Source organism: Haliotis cracherodii, unplaced genomic scaffold, assembly GCF_022045235.1.
Source record: "Haliotis cracherodii isolate W230 unplaced genomic scaffold, xgHalCrac1.p SCAF_9, whole genome shotgun sequence".
Lineage (NCBI taxonomy): Eukaryota > Metazoa > Mollusca > Gastropoda > Lepetellida > Haliotidae > Haliotis > Haliotis cracherodii.
The window spans coordinates 11,577,185-11,597,713 of record NW_027266343.1 but is presented as its reverse complement, the minus strand read 5'-3'; the positions used below and the strand labels follow the sequence as shown (position 1 = coordinate 11,597,713).

General features: G+C 39.4%; 1 protein-coding gene and 2 pseudogenes across 1 annotated transcript; 2 read left to right on the top strand and 1 right to left on the bottom strand.

The window, feature by feature from the left end:
* The first annotated feature begins 1,101 nt into the window (after positions 1-1,101).
* LOC139451726 (uncharacterized) lies at positions 1,102-2,433 on the top strand (annotated as a pseudogene).
* A 2,833-nt stretch (positions 2,434-5,266) lies between these two features.
* On the bottom strand, positions 5,267-15,887 carry LOC139451725 (uncharacterized; annotated as a pseudogene).
* On the top strand, positions 14,850-20,089 carry LOC139452519 (uncharacterized). Its single transcript, XM_071234027.1, has 2 exons — positions 14,850-14,886; positions 16,503-20,089. Exon 2 carries the CDS (start codon positions 16,544-16,546, stop codon positions 17,765-17,767), a length of 1,224 nt encoding a protein of 407 aa, XP_071090128.1. The 5' UTR covers positions 14,850-14,886; positions 16,503-16,543; the 3' UTR covers positions 17,768-20,089.
* The last annotated feature ends 440 nt before the right edge of the window (positions 20,090-20,529 follow it).

Here is a 20,529-nt window from a genome sequence, read left to right as displayed (position 1 = left end):
ATAGGGAATTGGATCGGACATCATTTTGGTCCGGGTTGCTTCAAATTTGGAAATGTCCTCGTTATGTTTACTATAGAACTTTGTGGAAGCCTTACTAAGGCATTGAATGTTAACATGATCGAACGACTTTTGAGCAAGAGTTGTATGTCGCTCTATAAGTTCTTCGTACAAGAGCACGTTTTACCTCAATAGTAAAGGCTGGAGATTCTTGAAGTTTTTGAACAGTCGACATAAAGGGAAAATTGACTTTTGGAAAGATAAAGTCATCCATCTTGTCACACAGTCTTTAGGGGAGGGAAGGTTTCGTCACACCTTACAATGATAAATATGATGCAGATGTGACAGCTAGAACGCCGAGGTTCAAGAAAACTATTGACTTTTTATTGACTGTTTATGTAAAATGAAATAGAACGTGAAACCGTCACTGCTACACGGATCTCTTTCATTTCCAGTTCAGATGGGTAAAACAGTGGAAGGGAATGATGTATTTGACCATTATTGAACAAAACGTCAGAAAGCCAGTATACAATCATGTAGAGTCAACTTCGAACAATCAGAAACCTGAAAATGAAATCGGATTTAAAATACATTTAGCAACTCCTAAATTTGGTAACTAATATCCAATCAAATAGTACAGTAATAACTGTGTATATCATTATTCAGTATCTACAATCATCCTCAACAAGATCACTAAGACTAACCAGCACAAGTAATTGCTTATTCCTCATCTAAGAAGGGACAGTCGTGTGGCGATATGCATACTACTTGTTATCAATGATCATCCTCAAATTCATACTCATGTAGGACTGTATATCTTTGTTTGGTAACATAAATACAGGCTAATTGTGCGCTATATGTGTCCAAGTAAGCCCTCAGTCAATGACAGGAATGATTGAGTTGCATTAGTGAAACACCTTTATATTTTCTTGTACAGGTTCGAAGTTCTGACAAAAAATGTGCATTTGAATCTTTTGTACCTAATCTAACATAAAGAGAACGCATGATAGTGCATTTACATTAAATCCGAACTTCTAATTTTATCATTTACATAGAACTGTTCTACGCATGAAATTAGTTGTGCTATTTTATACTTTCAGCATTTTTACAGATGTAACAAAAGAAGGCTGATACAAGACCTGCATCTCAAGGATGTACGTCCGTATATTCTCTTCAGCGATACGAACACATTTACATTTTCACAAAATACATGCAGCTGTATCTGTGAGATACTATGCAGGTCGTCCAAGGGCATATGTGCCATATGGAAAAAAACAGGAGACGGACATCATGGATCAACACTCAGAAAGCAGAATGTTGGCTACATGGAACCAGTACGAGACAAGACCCTTAACTGGGTCCGATCTATTCCATTCACTGCCAAAGACTCAGTGTTCAACATAGGCGACTATGGCGCAGCTGATGGCTCTGCTTCCATGGCCATCATTGGGGAGATGTTGGCAACTCTGAAAGATCAGCACGGTCCTGAGGCACAATTCCAAGTCATCTATGAAGACTCGGAAGTAAATGATTTCAACTCCCTTTTCAAACGTATGTCAGGAATCATTCCTGAACCTCCTTCATACCTTCTGGAAATGGTCTATGTTCTCGCTGCTGGGACAAACTTCTACCAACAATGTGTACCTTCAAATTCATGAATATGGTCGCTGCTCACTTGCTGTCGAAGACTCCAACAAACTTTAATGACTCAATTTACAAATACCCTGAGAGTAGTGCTGAGGAGAAGATGGCTTTAGAAAAAACAGTCTGAGATCGACTTCGAGACCTTCTTACTTTTGAGAAGTCGAAAATTGAAAAAGGGAGGCCTGCTTGTTCTTGGTGTAGGATGTGAGACTATAGACAAGAGCAGTGGAAAAATCAAGTATTTTCTTGAGACGTTCGTAACGTTACTCACTAAGGTATGGAAGGAATATAGAGAATCTGGGAAAATCTCAAAAGAAGAATTTTTGAATACAATTTTTTCATTTTGCCTTCACAGCATAGCTAGAAAACCATTCGATGACAAAATTTCAGCAGTTTCCAAATCCGGACGTTATCAACCCTGACATATTTTACACAACATGGAGGGAAAAGAAAGACAAGGAAGGGATTGATGACAGGGAGGAGTTTGCTCGGATGTACACATCGGCCCATAGGAACTGCAGCAATAGCACCTTCATGAACGGCCTCTCGGACTCCTGCTCACAGGAGGAGAAGAAGAAGATAGTGGATGAGTTGTATGACAGTGTTGAAAAACGAATTTCAAAGCTGAGCCCCGAAGAATTCAAGGATGATTTGCGATTCACATATCTTGTGATCAGAAAAGAAAAGTCAGCTTACAATCCTCAAGAAGAGCAAGACTTTGTATCATGTCCACATAGATACATACATATCGTAAGGAGCCTCCTGTCCGTTGGGATTACAACTTTAAAATAATTATGGATACTGTCAAAGAATCGTGATGTTGTCACTGACAGATCTGGTGATCGAGCTTGCCACGGCAGGAAAGTCACGTTGTTGGCGTTGAGGAAGTCTCTAGTAATACGGGCTCTATGGGGTGTGGCGTTATCTTGTTGGATGAAAGGAAGAACCACTGGCCGTAAGATATTGTCAGTGTAGCGTTGTGCTGTCAGATTGTCTTCGATGATGACAAGTTCCGTCTTCTCGTCCCCGCAAATGCCGCCCCAGACCATCACACTTCTGCCCCCGTAAGGTTCCACCTCCTGGACACAATAAGGAGCCGTACGTTCACCACGTCGTCGATAAACTCGCGTCCGCCCAACATGTTTGAAGAGTTGGAACCTGCTCTCATCACTAAACAGCACTCGCCGCCATTCCCTTTGTTGCCATCGCTGTGTTTGCCTGCACCACGTCAATCTGGCAAGTCGATGTTAACGGGTCAAGGTCATGCCCTTGAAAGGGCGATAAGCCCGGAGACCATAATGTCTTAGTCGTCTCATCATTGTTTGTCAGCTGACCGGATGTCCTAAGCTGTTGGCAGCTGATTACGTCTGAGTAAGAAATCTGTTCCTCAGATGAAGTACCCGTAAAAAGCGGTCATCCTGCGGGGTCGTGACCTTTGGTCTGCCACTCCGTGGTCTGTCTGCGGTTCTTCCAGTCTGTCGGAGACGTGCGACCAGTCAGCACCAGTCTGGTAATGGAGCAGTTCGTGTTAATGGCAACCGCTCTCTGTGTCGCTCCCATCTGCAGCATACCTATGGCTCTCTCCCTCTGGACAGCGGTCAGTCTTGGCATGTTCGTTGGTGTTAATCATCGAAACCAATGATAGGGAACAGATCCGTGCGTAATTTATACCCGGAAATTGCACGATAATTTGGGAAAGAATGTTTAAAAAAATTGCTGACAAACACCAATATCTCCCAAAATATGCAAAGCACGTGCTAAAGAACGACAAAGAACATGAAGGCTGTATTCGTGAGATGTGTTCTTTACTGTTTTTGAACAGGTTGGCATCTTTGTTTCAAAGTGGCAAATCAGTTAATGTTGGTAACGTTTCTTTTTGCCCTCAGTTTATATAGCCTGCACCTTGTTGCCTTTGAGAGAGTCTGTGTCTGTAGAGCTGGTTTGGTCCTTGTCTATTTGGTATTCACTCGCTGGAACACAAATATAGGATATTAGCATTGTATTGTGATTTTCAGCATCCGGGTGCATATATCACATGTAAATATATTTCCGATTATATCACTTGTTGTTCATGCATATAATCGGGGGTGGTCGGGTAGCCTAGTGGTTAAAGCGTTCGCTCTTCACACCGAAGACCTGGGTTCGATTCCCAACATGGGTACAATGTGTGAAGCCCATTTCTGGCGTCCCCCGCCGTGATATTGCTGGAATATTGCTAAAAGCGGCGTAAAACCATACTCACTCACTCACTCTAGCAATAATCAATTTGATAAATATTCGGTTTGCTTAATTTCTGCTTTGAAAAGCTTCGTTGCTCTGTATAATTTAGCACACGACTGGTTGGATAATTCGTATTAAATAAAAAAATGACTTCAAAACGACACAGAGTATAGTATATGAGTATAGTATATGAATCTACACAGTGATACAAGTATAAATGGCGAGTTGTGATATATTTAAGAAGAAAGTCAGTAATTGGGGATTTAACTTGCGCTTTCCGACATTATGCGTATTTCGCACACGGTTAAGAACGAATTGTAATTCATCTATTCATACCAAGTACGAATGCATCAATCCACCCGTGTTGTATCTACTTACTTGTTTATTAATGCCAAAGGACACCAACATTACAGGACTAAGTAAATACTTTGTTGAATGTTGTTTCGTGAATACATATATTGCGTAACACATTCCCAGAGCACAAGCCCAAATGGGCCGTCCCTTTGTGACAGGTATTAATTAGGGAATGTATTGCCCCCACATAATGTCCCGGCACTTTTATGACATGTAATGAACCTAGTCAGTCCATGGATCTGTAACAACTTTATAACATCAAATTAAAGCAACATGAATGTTACGTTATTCGTATTAGTTAAAAAATTGACTTCAAAACGACACAGAGTATAGTCTTGTTCTTACTTTGTGGAGTCCCAATGGTTCCCGAAGAAGAGGCAATGACTCTTCCAAATCAATGGTATTATTTGGCCTTGATCCTTTCTTGTGACCATGGCTGCATCATCATCTTTGGATGTGAAATGGTGTTAGTATGAGAAAATGAAACTTTTTGTGTTTCCTGAAATTTGGAGTATTGTGGGAAATTAAGATAATTAAAATCGATAACATAGTATCAGTTATCATGCATGTATGTGGACATGTTTCAAAGTCCTGCTCTTCTTGAGGATTGTAAGTTGACTATTCTTTTCTGATCACAAGATATATGAATCGCAAATCATCCTTAAATTCTTCGGGGCTCATCAACTAACTTCTTCTCCTCTTGTGAGCGGGAGTCTGAGAGGACGTTCATGAAGGTGCTGTTGCCCCAGTTCCTATGGGCCGATGTGTACATCCTGGCAAACTCCTCCCTGTTATCCATCCTTTACTTGCCTTTCTCTTCCCTCCATGTTGTGTAAACTATGTCAGGACTGATAACTTTTTCAGTCATGGTTTTGAAAATGCTGACAGTTTATCATCGAATGGTTTCATCTAGTACATGAACTAGTTGAGTGACGTATTTGACGTGATTTACATCATTAAAATATAAAAGAATCGACAAACTGATACAATTATAAATGGCGAGTTGTGATATATTTAAGAAGAAAGTCAGTATATTGGGGATATTTTTCAGTCATGGTTTTGAAACTGCTGACAGTTTATCATCGAATGGTTTTCTCAACTTGGACTTTCTGTGAAGGGAAAATGATTTTGTTTTAATTCAAACATTCTTCTTTTGAGATGTTCCCAGATTCTCTATAAGCCTTCAACACCCCAGTAAGTAACTTCAACGTGTCAGAAAAGTGCTTGTTTTTTTCCACTATTTCCATCTTCACACTCACAGCTGGCAGAAATGACAAGACGGCCTCCCTTTTTCATTTGTCTACTTCTCCAAAGTAAGAAGGTCTCGAAGTCGATTTAAGACTGTTTTTCGAAAGCCATCTTCTCCTCAGCACTACTATCAGGGTATTTGTAAATTGAGTCATTATAGTTCGTTGGAGTCTTCGACAGCCAGTGAACAGGGACCATATTCTTAATGAAATGCATTGAATTTGAAGGTACACATTGTTTGTAGAAGTTTGTCCCAGCAGCGAGAACATAGACGTTGTCCATTTCCAGAAGGTATGAAGGCGGTTCAACAATGATTCCTGATATACGTTTGAACAGGGAATTGAAATCATTCACTTGAGTCCTTGAGTAACAGGTCTCACGACAGCCTTCGTTTTGTATATTTGTTAAATACAGAAAGTTTCAAATAATACCTCCTACGAAGTATATATTTACCAACATCTTCAAGTTCCTCATAAATAGTTAAACTGGAATTGAGGATTTGCAAACAGCGTTGAAACTATAATGTATCCTTTCATGTTGAAATAAAATCAAAAGCACATCTTTTGTCACAAAGACGGAAATCTACAGGAACATATACAGGCGTATATTGAATAATACGACACAATGCTCCCTGTCATAGAATGAGAGCTCACTTGGACATATTTTGCGCACATGTAGTGGTAGCCCACTGAGATATCATGCTGCAGTTTAATATGGATACCACACTCAGAAACAATATACTGACTCCAGTCCTTGTTTTAGCCCCTTAATGCCGAGCACCCTGAAAGGTAACAACAAGTGCCGTCTTTTAACGTCTTTTGGTATGAGACGACCGGGGATCGAGCCCCCGAGTTTCCGCTCTCCGGGGGGACGCTCTATCCACTGCTGTCCACTACTGTCTTGCTGTGGTGTATAAGAATGGTCGTTCTATTATATACATCAGCATTGTTCAGGACGCTTGTAGATGTGTATTAATGTTTGAATAAAAAAAACCCTACTATTTGATAAGATATTAATTTTAGTGTTGCTAAATGTATTTTAATCTCATTTCATTTTCATATATCTGATGGTTCGACGGTGAGCTATGACTCTACACTGGTTTCCTGACGTATACATGTAGTTCATCAACGGTCAAATAGACCATTCCATTCCACTGCTCTGATCCCCATGTATGTAGAAATAAAAGTGATCGGTGAAACAGCCTCATCTGGTTCATATTTAGATCTATGCCGCAGGAGTGACACACATATTATCCACAAGACCGTATGACAAGAGGGCTGACTTTTCTTACGTGTCGATTCCCAAATTGAAACAATATGTTAACCCAGAAGACCGCACGTAAAAGAACCTAGTGTGAAACCAACCAACAACCAACGACCAACAAATGGTATACAATTAACCACTGTATTATAAAAAATCGCTAGGTTTACAAATCAAAACAAATCACTGTTAAACAATAACATACACTGACACATAACAATTTAACTTTCCAACAGTCAACTTTCCAGTTAAATCTTGAAATATATAACTATGACACAACACGACTATTATGTCTTACTGCCATATCATAAACTGTCAACATATGCCTAAAACTTCAACACACCTTGATATGGTTCATATATTGGAATACAGTGAGACCATACTTACCACACAAAACATCATTTGGAGAAGGAAAGCCCAGGGAATGTAAATTTCAGGTTTTATAAAGCAATGAATGAGTGAATGAGTGCGTGTTTTTACACCGCTTTTAGCAATATTCCAGCAATATTACAGCGGGGGAATGACGTCAACTAGACATGAAGTTACAGCTGAAGATCATTCGACATTGACGTCATTCGACAAATTGTGGTTCCGCTGCTGTTGCGACTTGCTGTCCTTACACATGTATGTAAACACTAAAATTCGTCTCTGTATGTAGCCAGCTTGTACATGTCATACTATGTTCACGACACTCGTGCCACAATACCGGAATTTAGACACTCGCGTCGTAAACGTAGTATGGCACAAACACTCATGTAATCTCTTCTTTATACAAAGAAAAAGTTAAGCACACCCTAATATATTTCATTATTGTTTGGTCCCAATATTTGTAACAGTCGTGAAAGATATAATTATGGGAAGAATTATGTTTTCTCGAGATGATGTTATCAGGCATGCGTGACGAAAGGTCACGTGCCATGCATGGTATGCCCGTGCAGCATGCTACCCTCGATTTTCTCTAAAAGCAGTATATCCAAACGTTAAAATTGCTTTCTTACGTACGGTCGGTTTTAAACAGTTATTCCATGACATTGTATGACCATGACACGAAGGCGATTGTCAAACGCCACGAGATGGCAAATAATCGGCATGCACAACGCAGGAATGTCTTGTAATGCCATTGGTCGGAATTTGGGTATTATCACACTGTCGTAAGCCGTTTAGTCGAGAAACATGCTCAGACCGGTGATGTACAGGACCGTCCCATATCCGGAACAGCTCCTGTGACGACACATCGCGAAGACAGGGACCTTCTTCGTCTCATACGCCGAGAAGCCTTTTTAACAAGTACTCGTCTGAAACAGCTGTGGTTGCCAAATCGTCGTTTCAGCACCAGAACCGTCAGGAACCTGCTGAAAGCAGCAGGACTGAGGGCTAGACGAGTCATTAAGCGTCCCTTGTTGAGAGATCACCAAAGGCTGCTCGCTTAGCATGGTGTATTGCGCGACAGAACTGGAATCTTGGAGACGGGTCAATTGGTCAGACGAAAGTCGCTTTCTGCACCACGTCACTGATGGAAGAACTGATGGAACACGGCCTACAACACCAAGAACATTAAACCGAGTGTTGCATACGGCGGGGGCTCGGTAATGGTTTGGGTCTGTATCTCTCATGATTGCAGGTTGGATTTGGTCACCATAAGGGGCAACTTAACAGGGGCTCAGTACATCCGTGACTTGATGAGGCCAGTCGTCGTTCCTCTTTTTGACAACCACCTTCTTACTACTCGACCTCAGTACATGGATTACAATGCCAGGCTTCATGCAGTCGTGGATTCAATGAGGGCCAATGCAATAACCCCTCTACCCTGGTCAGCAATGAGCCCAGATTTTTTTAGGTGTTGTCTAAGGTCTTTTTTTCAGTAAATTTCAATCACAACTCACAAATATCGTCTTTTTTCGTTGTCAAATGTTTGTTCTATCCGATGACATTGGTATCGCCCAGCTCCTGTGGTCAGTCATCTCATGCCAGGATTTTTGCCATTTATCATGGTTAAGAAATAGGGGTGTGCTTAACTTTTTTCTTTGTGTATATGTATGAACACATCTTGATATGACCAATCAAAAAAACGTTGGAATACACTGAGACCATATTAAAGATACAAGACGTCGTGTTCGTGAATATGTCCACTCGCAATGAGCTTGATATAATAGTAGTGGTGACAATTCATCATTAGTCTATCAACACCAGTATGTGTGAACACACATTCTTATAAACTTACATTCAAAGGCGTTATTGCTATAATTGTAGCACCTCCAAATGCGCAGAGCCATACTAGGTCAGCACAAAGTATGTATATAAGCTTTCTGACCTAGATAACATTCTGACATTGACAATCTTTAAACGAGCGTCACAACACTGACCTGTGAAGTTTCCGGGGTAGAATAGGTCTTCAGCAACCCATGCTTGCCGTAAAAGGCGACTATGCTTGTCGTAAAAGGCGATCGGGTGGTCAGGCTTGCTGACTTGATTGATTCATGTCATCAATCCCAATTGCCTGGATCGATGCTCATGATGTCAATCACTGGATTGTCTGGTCTAGACTCGATTATTTACAGACCGCCGTCATATAGCTTGAATATTGCTGAGTGCGGCGTTAAACAACCAAAAAACCATCTTCAACTTTCTAATAGTCAACTTCCGTTTTATGTCGGATAAAATTCAAGCGGATCCAGCCTTTGGTGCGGCGTTAAACAACAAAAAAACACAAAAAAAACACAACAATTTCTAAATATTCAACGAGACAAACGAAAGCCCCCGTGTCGAACGGAAAGCAGGATAAAACCTGCCCTTTCGTAATAGTGATATATCAGCAACGTTGCGGATACATCCAGGTCAAGGCAAAACAGTGTCTTATTACACGAACAATAGTCTATGGGTCAACACACAGTCAACAAGGTCGATTTTTAATTGTAACCGCACGTTCCTCTTACGACAAGCATGTGATGCAAGGCGATTAATAAATTAAGAGCGAAATTGTATCTGACAGGCACGAATGCAGTAATCGGTTTCTGACACAGGTCTTCAGGCCCACATAAGATGCACCACAGAGGTACGAACACAAGACCTTTACTTGACAAGAGACAACAACGAGACTGCTAACAATGGAAATCCGATCTCGCGTCACAGTCTATGATTTCAGGTGCAAGCACAAATTACTGTTGTGGACCGCTGCGATAGGTCAAAGCTGTCCAACACCGAGAACAACATCACACGACGTACTACTCATAATAATGTAACCAGACACAAATAGGTTTGTCATATAACGAGGCCGTTGTCCTCCATTCAACCAACATTATGCTTGAAATAAGTACATGGCTGTTCACACATTTAGCAGTCATGCCCATGTGCTTGGCTCTCCCAACCCATACCAGTCGGTAGGCGGTATAACTCGGAATGGAGAAGCGCTCAATAATGTTGCCAGTACATAACATATCTCCCTTTTTTTAGAGATTATTAAATCTTACACCATGTTCACATGATCATCAGGTAATTCCAAATAATCCCTAAAACTTATGAAAATTGTGAATTAAATCTTTTACTGTCGCTCAATTTATCATATCACTGCCTGTAAAAGAGTAAAGAACTTTCCCAACACATCTCAATTTTACTTCAACACAATCAAATGTTGTTTAGAACTCAACGTAACAACTGAAAGGTATTTCCTCATAATGTCCCTGTCCATCAGTAATATCACACTCATTCAGCAACATGCTTTGATGCACTGATGAATCAACATGATCTGGTTGTTAGTGTCTCAGTAGAGCTGGTATCAGTGGGGTTAAGCCCTGAAGTAACCACTGAAGTTGGGGTGTTGGGCTTGGCTGGCTTGGTAGGGGTTGCTGGGACAGGCAACTTGTTTTCGCCTGTTGTCCTGTTAAGTGACCGATCTGGAAGAATATGACAACGATATCTCCTGTAGGCTCCCCGGGGAGTAGCAAGAACATATGTTCTCTTAAGCGGCCTTCGAACTTTGCGGGAATTATGGAGTTACATTTTGGCTGGACTAACGAGTCTATGCATTGTCCAATCAAAATCGCGCATCGAAATCGACATTCGGTTCATAAACAACATCGCGACTGCCGTGTTGATTGCAGGATTTGCAGAGCATGTGTACTGTCAAATCGGCGTCGACAGATGTTTCCAAAAGCCTTTCATGTTATTTCTTTAGGTGCTCAAGTGATTTGATGTCCTTCACGGGGTAAGACCCATTTTATTACAAAAAGGATCTTGATTATCGATCGGATTGTCTTGACTGGGCACCGCCATTTTGCATGAATCAAATGTGACGTGACGTGAGAGGTGGTATCTGATTGGTCAAAAGGAGGGACATAGAAGGAACATAACCCGTAATCGCCACTTGTGGCGCTACGATCGAACCACGAAATTGCAGCCAAGTTCGGAGAGGGTGAAAACAAGCCTTTTATAGTCAGACAACTCCTTTGCCTCGGGGAGGTGGCTTTATCGTGGCATTTTCAGAGGAGGATTTTCGCTGGCGTAGGGATTGTCATAGGAAACAATCTGACAATCTGCATCCGGTTATTTGTTTTCCAATGTAAACAAGAGAATCAGTACAAAATGCAGATAACATCGTTATGGGTTATTTTGCGTCAGTCATGGCATCACAGAGAACGGAAACGTTTACGACTTCTGTTGACTTACCTAATCATTGTAATGTACAAATTTTTAATTCCATCAATTCAATTCTTCGAGTAAATTTCATACAAAATTCAAAGCGGAGAAGTGTATTAGTGTGCGTAATTGTTGAAGAGCAGGGTCATTTAAGTTATATCAAATGGGTTTCTCACACACAGGTGTGTAGTAAAAGACATCTAGTGCACCTTGTGAGTAAGGTGTTGGCAGTGTAGGGTTTGGTGATATCACGAAAAGCACCCTTCTTATTCCTCAAATAATCTCCACATCTAAATTCTAATGGGTTCTATTCACTTTTATAAAATACATTACAGCACTGAAAACCTAAGATATATGTCAGGTTTCATCTCAAATATATACTTTTTAAAAAGTATATATGACAGTTTCCATCTTTCCCCCATATATTGTAATTTGCACGGGTACCTTCAGAATCAGGAATGAGAAGATAGCACATTTCAGTTGAAATATGTATGTAATATAAAAGTAGAAAACAAACATATTATGAAAAGAATACTTGTAAAATGTTTTCACAACAATGACTTCCTGAAACGTTTGTTATTGTTTTTAAGGAACATGGGGAATTAAGTTGACACAATCATAGTGGTATACATGATACTGTTGACATTGATAGGTCTACAGTGGTAAAGTTCTTAATAGTTTTTCATAATAAATCTTTTCAAAGTAACAATGTTGTAATATTGTTTTATGATAAAGCAGCTCTGCACATGGAGACATGCAGATATTGTTAAAATTGAAACACACAACGTTGTGAGTTCGTATGTGATTTATAACCATAGACCATACCTGTCTATGAGAGTGACCTCCCTGATGGTAATATGTGTACTCCTGTAGCCTGACGCACCAATTATTCACACTGTACAAAAGTGCTAATATCTCGCTACATGGAAACTGGCTCAACGTTACCCGCATAGCGATTGGACTGTTCATGACTCTCTCATCAGGCAGACCTTGCTACATGGGAATGGATCAACGTTTCCCGCATATCGATATGCCCTTGGCCTGTCCCCGTTCCTCTAGACAGTTAGACCCGCTTCACGGAAATGGGTCAACGTTTGACAGTAGCGAAATGCTGTATGGGGAAAAAGGTCGGATGCGCCAGGCTGGTTCCCTGCATTTCGCCTTCTAGCGGCTGCAGGCGAGGATCGCAAACGCTCTAGTGCAGGTAAACCAGTAGAGGACAGGACGTGGCTCCCTGTTATGAATGCTGCCGAATAACCTAAACATGTTTCGTGTAATAATTTATAGTTAGGAATGTTTTAGAAAATATTTTCAGAATTATTTATTTTTGTATTTCGTATGTACGCATATCTTTTTACACATGTGATACAAATATATAGTTTCTTTTAAACGTTTTGGTTACAACTTTCCAACGATTACTCATCCCCATTGCCCCCATAACAAACAAGAAAACTTTGATGCATCTGAGTTGACAGTCCATTACATGATATGTCCAGATTTTGGAGTATCTCCAATGGCTCTTGGAGTGGATCATATATAATAATGGTAGAATCGATCTATCACAATCTATTAACGCCAATAGCAAAAGAGACATAAAAATACGCATTACTACTATAGCTTTAGTTAATCCACAAACCATTGAACAACACTCACATATGCGCACATATTTGTCTCTGACTGCGATACTATTTGTCCAGTTTGTCAGTGTCACGTAGAACGAGATCACCCGATAGATATGGTACAAATGAGACATGAGAATAAAGGTCAGCTCGAGTCGCGAAAAGCTGGTGTCATCACTGTGTAACAGCGATTGCTTGCCAGTTGTAACACATATGGTTTGTTTATGGATCAACAAAAATCACCCTTTGCCTTAAAATATGTACGAAAGCACATCTTTTTCCACTTTCTAAATACCGTACTTGTTTCGGAAACATCAATTAATTTGCATAACGATTCTCATTATTTTGAACCGATAAAATGCAGGCTGTAAATGTGTATATCCCAAGTGTTTTTGGCTGACAGTTATGATCACATAAAGTTAATCTATAACAATGTAAAAATATCACACATTTGGTGAGTCATCTGTAGGACATGAAGTTAAACGTATACATAACAAGGAAATATCTTGACTTTATGCATAAAGACATAAATTAAGAAGTCTACAAATACATATAGTTATTCTGAAATTAAACAATTCATCTTTTAATACATATGCATGAAGACTTCTCCACTACATAAATGCCATATTCGGTTGATGCATCTAATGCCATTTTCAGTTGATGCATCTACGGAATCAAAACCAAACTGGCACGTTAACTAACATCTCGGGCAAGTCCTGGGTTAAGACCAATTTGTGGCAGAACCGTAAGCAACCGGTTGACAACTTCCGACAATGACGTCCAGTAATACGCCTAATTTTGAGTCCAGGAGAATTGTCTACACTCGTCCAAGAGAATTTTTCGAGAAGACATCGTTCGAGATCATGTTCTACCCTTTGTGCTAATGCACGGACGTAACGTCACATTGCAGCAGGATAATGCCCGCCCACACGTTGCAGAATTGTAACAGACTCTTTCAAGGCAGCATAACATTGCTGTACTGCCACGGTGGATTGTATCTCCACACTCCTCCCCCACAGAACATGTCTGGGATGAGATAGTTAGACGCCTACGACAGGTCCAGAACCAGCCGGGAACGATGGGCTGAGTTGGCCCATTGTTGGTTGTCCTTGAGAACAACAACCCACGGCCTGTTTTCAATTATCTGGAGTCTTCAATGTGCCGCGGCTGCCTCACCTGCATCACCCCGATATTGACATGGTTAACTGAGTTGTTACACCACCCCTCGTTAGGGCGTGTCTTTAGGGCGTGTCTCCTGTTACCAGGTATTGGTTTTTGTCAATGGATCTGAAATGATAACACATTGATCAGACGAATTACCAAATAATGTGTTGCTACTTTCAATAACATAACATCTACACTACCTTATATAAAGCACAGTTACTTTTTTCCACCAGTATATGTTTCAAGCTTTAAAGTTTAGAATTATTCTCAGAAAGCTAGTACGCAGACATACAATGTTAGCGTCAAACGTGTAGAAATAGAGAAAATACGTATTTACAAGAAATTCACACAGTACACGAAAGATTAAAAATGAAATCTAACTGGCGCACAGGCTTTTCAGTGATATGATACTACCGCTTGCTTGTCGAAATAGAACAGGCTTTTACAATTGTTGACCTTGTTGACGGTGTGTTATCTGACCCGGATGCGGGCATGTTGTACGTGATACTCAGATGTTTTCTCGCTATACCTGCACCATTGTTGAATTGCCACTTTTACGAAAGGACGAGTCTCGTCCTGCTTTCTGTTCGGATCAACTTTCGTCCCGGCCCGTTGAATATTTTGATATTGATACGACGCACGTTTGAAGGTTGTTTGAAAGACTGTTAAGTCGGTCAGACTGCTTGTTTTTTCAGTCTGTTTGTGTGCATTTGGAGGAGCTACACTTATAGATATAACGCCTTTGAATGTAAGTGTATACGAATGTGTGTTCATGCATACTGATGTTGATAGACTAATGATGAATTGTCACCACTACTATCATATCAAACTCATTTTCGAGCGGACATATTCACGAACACGATGTCTTGTATCTTTAATAAAGCCTCATTGTATTCCAATTTTTATTTGAGTGTGTCATATGAAGATGTGTTGCCTGCTTTATGTTTCATTTGCAGCTGTTCTGGTGCGATCTTTCTTTTTTTTCATGTGACATATCACTATAATGAACGGTTGCCTATATACATGTTTCAATTCAGTTACATGTTATAGAGCACAATTATATGTTGAGACTTCACATGAAGTGTTTAGAAAAGGTACCACTAGGAATATTTCAGACATTATAGCTGTGTTGTGTCGCAGTTATACATTTCAAGGTGTAACTTGTCAAATAATTTCATTTCAAATTTGTTTCTCCAAATTGGCTGATTTGCTAATTCAGTTTCGAATTTCAGTTTATGAATCTTTATTGTAGTTTTAGAAAACATGTTAATAATAAATATAGGCTAAACATATTTTCCAAAATCAGAAAAAAATCTTAACATAAGTGTAAGTCAATTGTACGATTCCGTCTTTACCATAAACCTGTGTTCATGAATTGTTGTTAAATAGTGATGATGCCAGGTGTCTGCAAAAAATGGGAGCGTATCCTGTCCCAGTGGTAGCACCCGTCACAAACACATGCAAAGCCAAGGGAACTGTTCACCTGAAAAAACAACAACACGGAAGCATATAAGCAAAATAGGGAATTGGATCGGACATTTTTATCCGGGTTGCTTTAAATATGGAAATGTCCTCCTTATGTTTACCATAGAACTTTGTGGAAGCCTTACTAAGGCATTGAATGTTATCATGATTAAGAGCAAGAGTTGTATGGTGCTCTTTAAAATCTTCGTACAAGAGCACGCTTTACCTCAATATTAAAGGCTGGAGAATCTTGAGGTTCTTGAACAACAGTCGAAATATAGGCATTTTGGAAAGATAAAGTCATCCATCTTGTCATACAGTCTTGTCGGGAGGGGAGTTTACGTTACTTCTTACAATGATAAATATGATGCAGATGTGACAGCTAGAACGCCGAAGTTCAAGAAAACTATTGACTATTTATGTAAAATGAAATACAACGTGAAAACGTCACTGCTACACAGATCTCTCTCACTTCCAGGTCAGATGGGTAAAACAGTGGAAGGGAATGATGTATTTGACCATTATTGAACAAAACGTCAGGAAGCCAGTATACAATCATGTAGAGTCAATGTCGAACTATCAGAAATCTGAAAATGAAATCAGATCAAAATACATTTAGCAACACCTAAATTTGGTAACTAATATCCAATCAAATAGTACTATGTATATCAATATTCAGTATCTACAATCGTCCTTAACGAGATCACTAAGACTAACCAGTGATCTTCAGTACAAGTAATTGCTTATTCCTCATCTAAGAAGGGACAGTCGTGTGGCGATATGCATAATACTTCTTATCAATAATTATCCTCAAATTCATACTCATGAAGGACTGTATGTCTTTGTTTGGTAACATAAATACAGGCTAATTGTGCGCTATATGTGTCTATATTTTTACAGATATAACAAAAGAAGACTGACGTAAGACCTGCATCTCAAGGATGTCCGTCCATATACTCTCTTCAGCGATACGAACACATTTACATATTCACAAAATACATGCAGTTGTATCTGTGAGATACTATGCAGGTCGTCTAAGAGCATATGTGCCCTATGGAAAAACAGGAGACGGAAATTATGGATCAACACTCGGAAAGCAGAATGCTGGCTGCGTGGAACCGGTACGAGACAAGATCCTTAACTGGGTCAAATCCATTCCATTCACTGCCAAAGACTTGGTGTTCAACATAGGCGACTATGGCGCAGCTGATGGCTCTGCTTCCATGGTTATCATTGGGAAGATGTTGGCAACTCTGAAAGATCAGCACGGTCCTGAGGCACAATTCCAGGTCATCTATGAAGACTCGGAAGTGAATGATTTCAATTCCCTTTTTAAACGTATGTCAGGAATCATTCCTGAACCTCCTTCATACTTTCTGGAAATGGACAACGTCTATGTTCTCGCTGCTGGGACAAACTTCTACAAACAATGTGTACCTTCAAATTCAATGCATTTCATCATGAGTATGGTCGCTGTTCACTGGCTGTCGAAGACTCCAACAAACTTTAAGGACTCAATTTACAAATACCCTGAGGGCAGTGCTGAGGAGAAGATGGCTTTAGAAAAACAGTCTGAGATCGACTTCGAGACCTTCTTACTTTTGAGAAGTCGAGAAATGAAAAAGGGAGGCCTGCTTGTTCTTGGTGCCTCATGTGAGACTGTAGAGAAGAACAGTGGAAAAATCAAGTATGCTCTTGAGACGTTCATAACGTTACTCACGAAGGTTTGGCAGGAATATAGAGAATCTGGGAAAATCTCAAAAGAAGAATTTTTGAATACAAATTTTTCATTTTGCCAACGCAGCATGTCTCAGCTGAGAAAACCATTCGATGACAAAATGTCAGCAGTTTCCAAATCCGGACTCTGTCTCTTGTCAGCTGAAACGGTTATCAACCCTGACATATTTTACACAACATGGAGGGAAAAGAAAGACAAGGAAGGGATTGATGACAGGGAGGAGTTTGCTCGGATGTACACATCGGCACATAGGAACTGGAGCAATAGCACCTTCATGAACGGCCTCTCAGACTCCCGCTTACAGGAGGAGAAGAAGAAGATAGTGGATGAATTGTATGACAGTGTTGAAAAACGAATTTCAAAGCTCAGCCCCAAAGAATTCAAGGATGATTTGCGATACACATATCTTGTGATCAGAAAAGAATAGCCAGCTTACAATCCTCAAGAAAAGCAAGACTTTGTATCATGTCCGCATACATACATATATGCATAATAACTAATACTGTGCTATCGATTTTAATTCTTTAATGTCCCACAATACTTGAAATTTCAAGAAGCACGTTTCAGTTTCCTACACGAACACCATTTCACCCAAGTTGTTTAACTTTAGGAACTTTAGGATATGGATTTGGCATCTTGTGATGTAATTCCACTACTTGTGGCTGCCAACACGTTGGTCATGCATACAAACTGGTGACTTCTCTAATATTGACAACCTTCGTCAGTTATTCAAATGTGAATCAACATATCGTAAGGATTACAACTTTTAAATAATTATGGATACTGTCAAAGAATCTGCCAACTCATCATTGCCGAGAGCAGAGGAACCTGTCTTTCAGAGTGTGTTAGGTCAGTACGTGATGTTGTCACTGGGAGAATGAAATTGAAAAATGGGAACCAGAACTGGAGTAATATATTCTGTTCCAACCAGATGTCATCCAAAGTCTGGTTGCCCTCCCTATATGAAATGTTTGCAGTTGGTCCCACAGCAAAGGTCTCAAATACCATAATCATTATATCTTATGTCATTACAATGAATAACATTAGAGGAAAATATGAAGAGTGTATATCATTTCATTGAGGACAGAGCAGGATTACATGCTCCTCATCTTCTAAAACAGAGCATTTAATACAAAGAGTATCCTTAATATGTACAGTAGTTCAACGTTTCCATAGTTTCTGAATGTCCAATGCATTATACCAACTTCCAGATTGATAATTACATCTATGTCATATGTGCAAATATAAATAGACAGATTTGTCCCCGACGTATTGAGCAAACCATAAGAAAGGCAGAGTAGCCCAATTTGGATATGTTCTATTGCAGGTTTGTTGCATCGTATCATATTATTGAATTGTCTTGTGGCAATGAAACCCAATAGAGTCAGTCCTGAATAAGACTCACAGAGAAATTCCGTAACCCAAGGCTCGCTAAATACAATGTTTATTCCTAATGCAGGATATTTACCATCCCCTAAACACACTCGCGTGATATTCTCTGTATATCGCATCATCTATACCAAGAAAGAATTGTTTAAAATAATTCTCGATGATGTTCTGTGCTCCTTTTGTGAAACTGATACTGAATCCTTACTTCATGTATATTGGGATTGTAAGCATGTTAAAGAGTTTTGGGCTAAAGTTGAATGTTTTCTGAATGCAAAATGTTCAAAACAATTTACATTTACAAAATGCTCTGTTTTATTTGGGTACAACTCTAACATTCTGTTAAATCACATTATATTTGCATGCAAAAAATATATACATGTATCAAGTATTAAGAAAAACAAATTGTCACTTGAAAAGTTTCTGAAGACTTCAATTGATATATTTCGGATAGAGAAATCAATTGCACACAAAAACAATACAATAAGAAAATGGAAAGATTTGGCAAATGAATTGTTTAGTTATTACGTCTCTAGTTTTTTGTTTTTTTAACTTAAACAATTTCCACTCATGTACTGTAAGGATTTAGCTTCACACTTAGTTAATAAACATGGCAAATGTAGCCTGCCCGTTTCACCATTTGTAAACATTGCTGTACATCTGTAGGCAATTGGTGACTTGCTGTCTGCTGTATAGGTATGTATCCTATACCTAGAAAGTATACCACAAGACGTGCTACTCAATGTATAACTCCGTAATCACATATACTGAATTAAAAAATATTAAAACAAAAAAAATTGTGTAAAATGTGTCAACCGTATCGAACACTTTTTAACAATCCATAAAGATCCAGTAAAATGTCCCCAGTCTTCTTCTTATAGTTTTTGTACCAGAGCGTGTAAAATAAATAAAACCTATCAGCTATTGTGATGCTTTCTGAAACAACCCTTTGATATTGCCTAAAATTTTGTTCGGTTTCCACAAAGGTGTCTTGTCTTTTATTCAGAATGGATGAAACATTCATGCTCATTGTATTCAATAACAGATATCCATGTACTATTGACATCTTCTGTATCATCTTTCTTGTTCATAGGAACAATAGCGGCTGTTGTGCATTCTTTTGGAAGGGAATTCCAGAGCACAGATGCAGTGTGAGCAAAAGTTCTGTTGCCGAATGCTTTGAGTGAGACCATAGGGACACTAAAATGGAGTTTATGTGCTGATAAGAGATCTCGTGCTGGCTGGTGTAGGGTAAGAAGTTCACTCAGATAGGAAGGTGCTGTACTATAGTAGCACTGGTATGCAATGCACACGACTTTGTATTCAATCCTAGATCTTGTTGGAGGCCAGTATAAAGATTTTAATAAAGGAGTGACATGTGCACGCTTATTTCGTCTACATATCAATCTGGCAGCAGAATTCTGCACACGTTGCAAATTGCTACATAGATCCTGTTTGATATTGATAAGCAGACTGTTAGCATAGACTACAATTTCTATATCTTTAAAAATGTTCTTTTGTTGACAAGCCTTTGAAAGCAATTATGCTATTTTTCTCTCTTTCTGTAGTAACATTCAATAGTAAACCATTTCAGTTGTAAAAGATAAATATTATGGTTATTTTTAACATTTTGTAATAATATCAGGATCCACAGTTTTTAAAAAATATATCTGTACAATATATAATATCATATCATGTTTTCAAATCCTAAAGCTGACTGCTGATCTGAATGAACATTTTCATAAACGTCATTCATATGTCTGTATTGCCACGGTTGCCCTTGGCCACGCCAGAAACTTATGA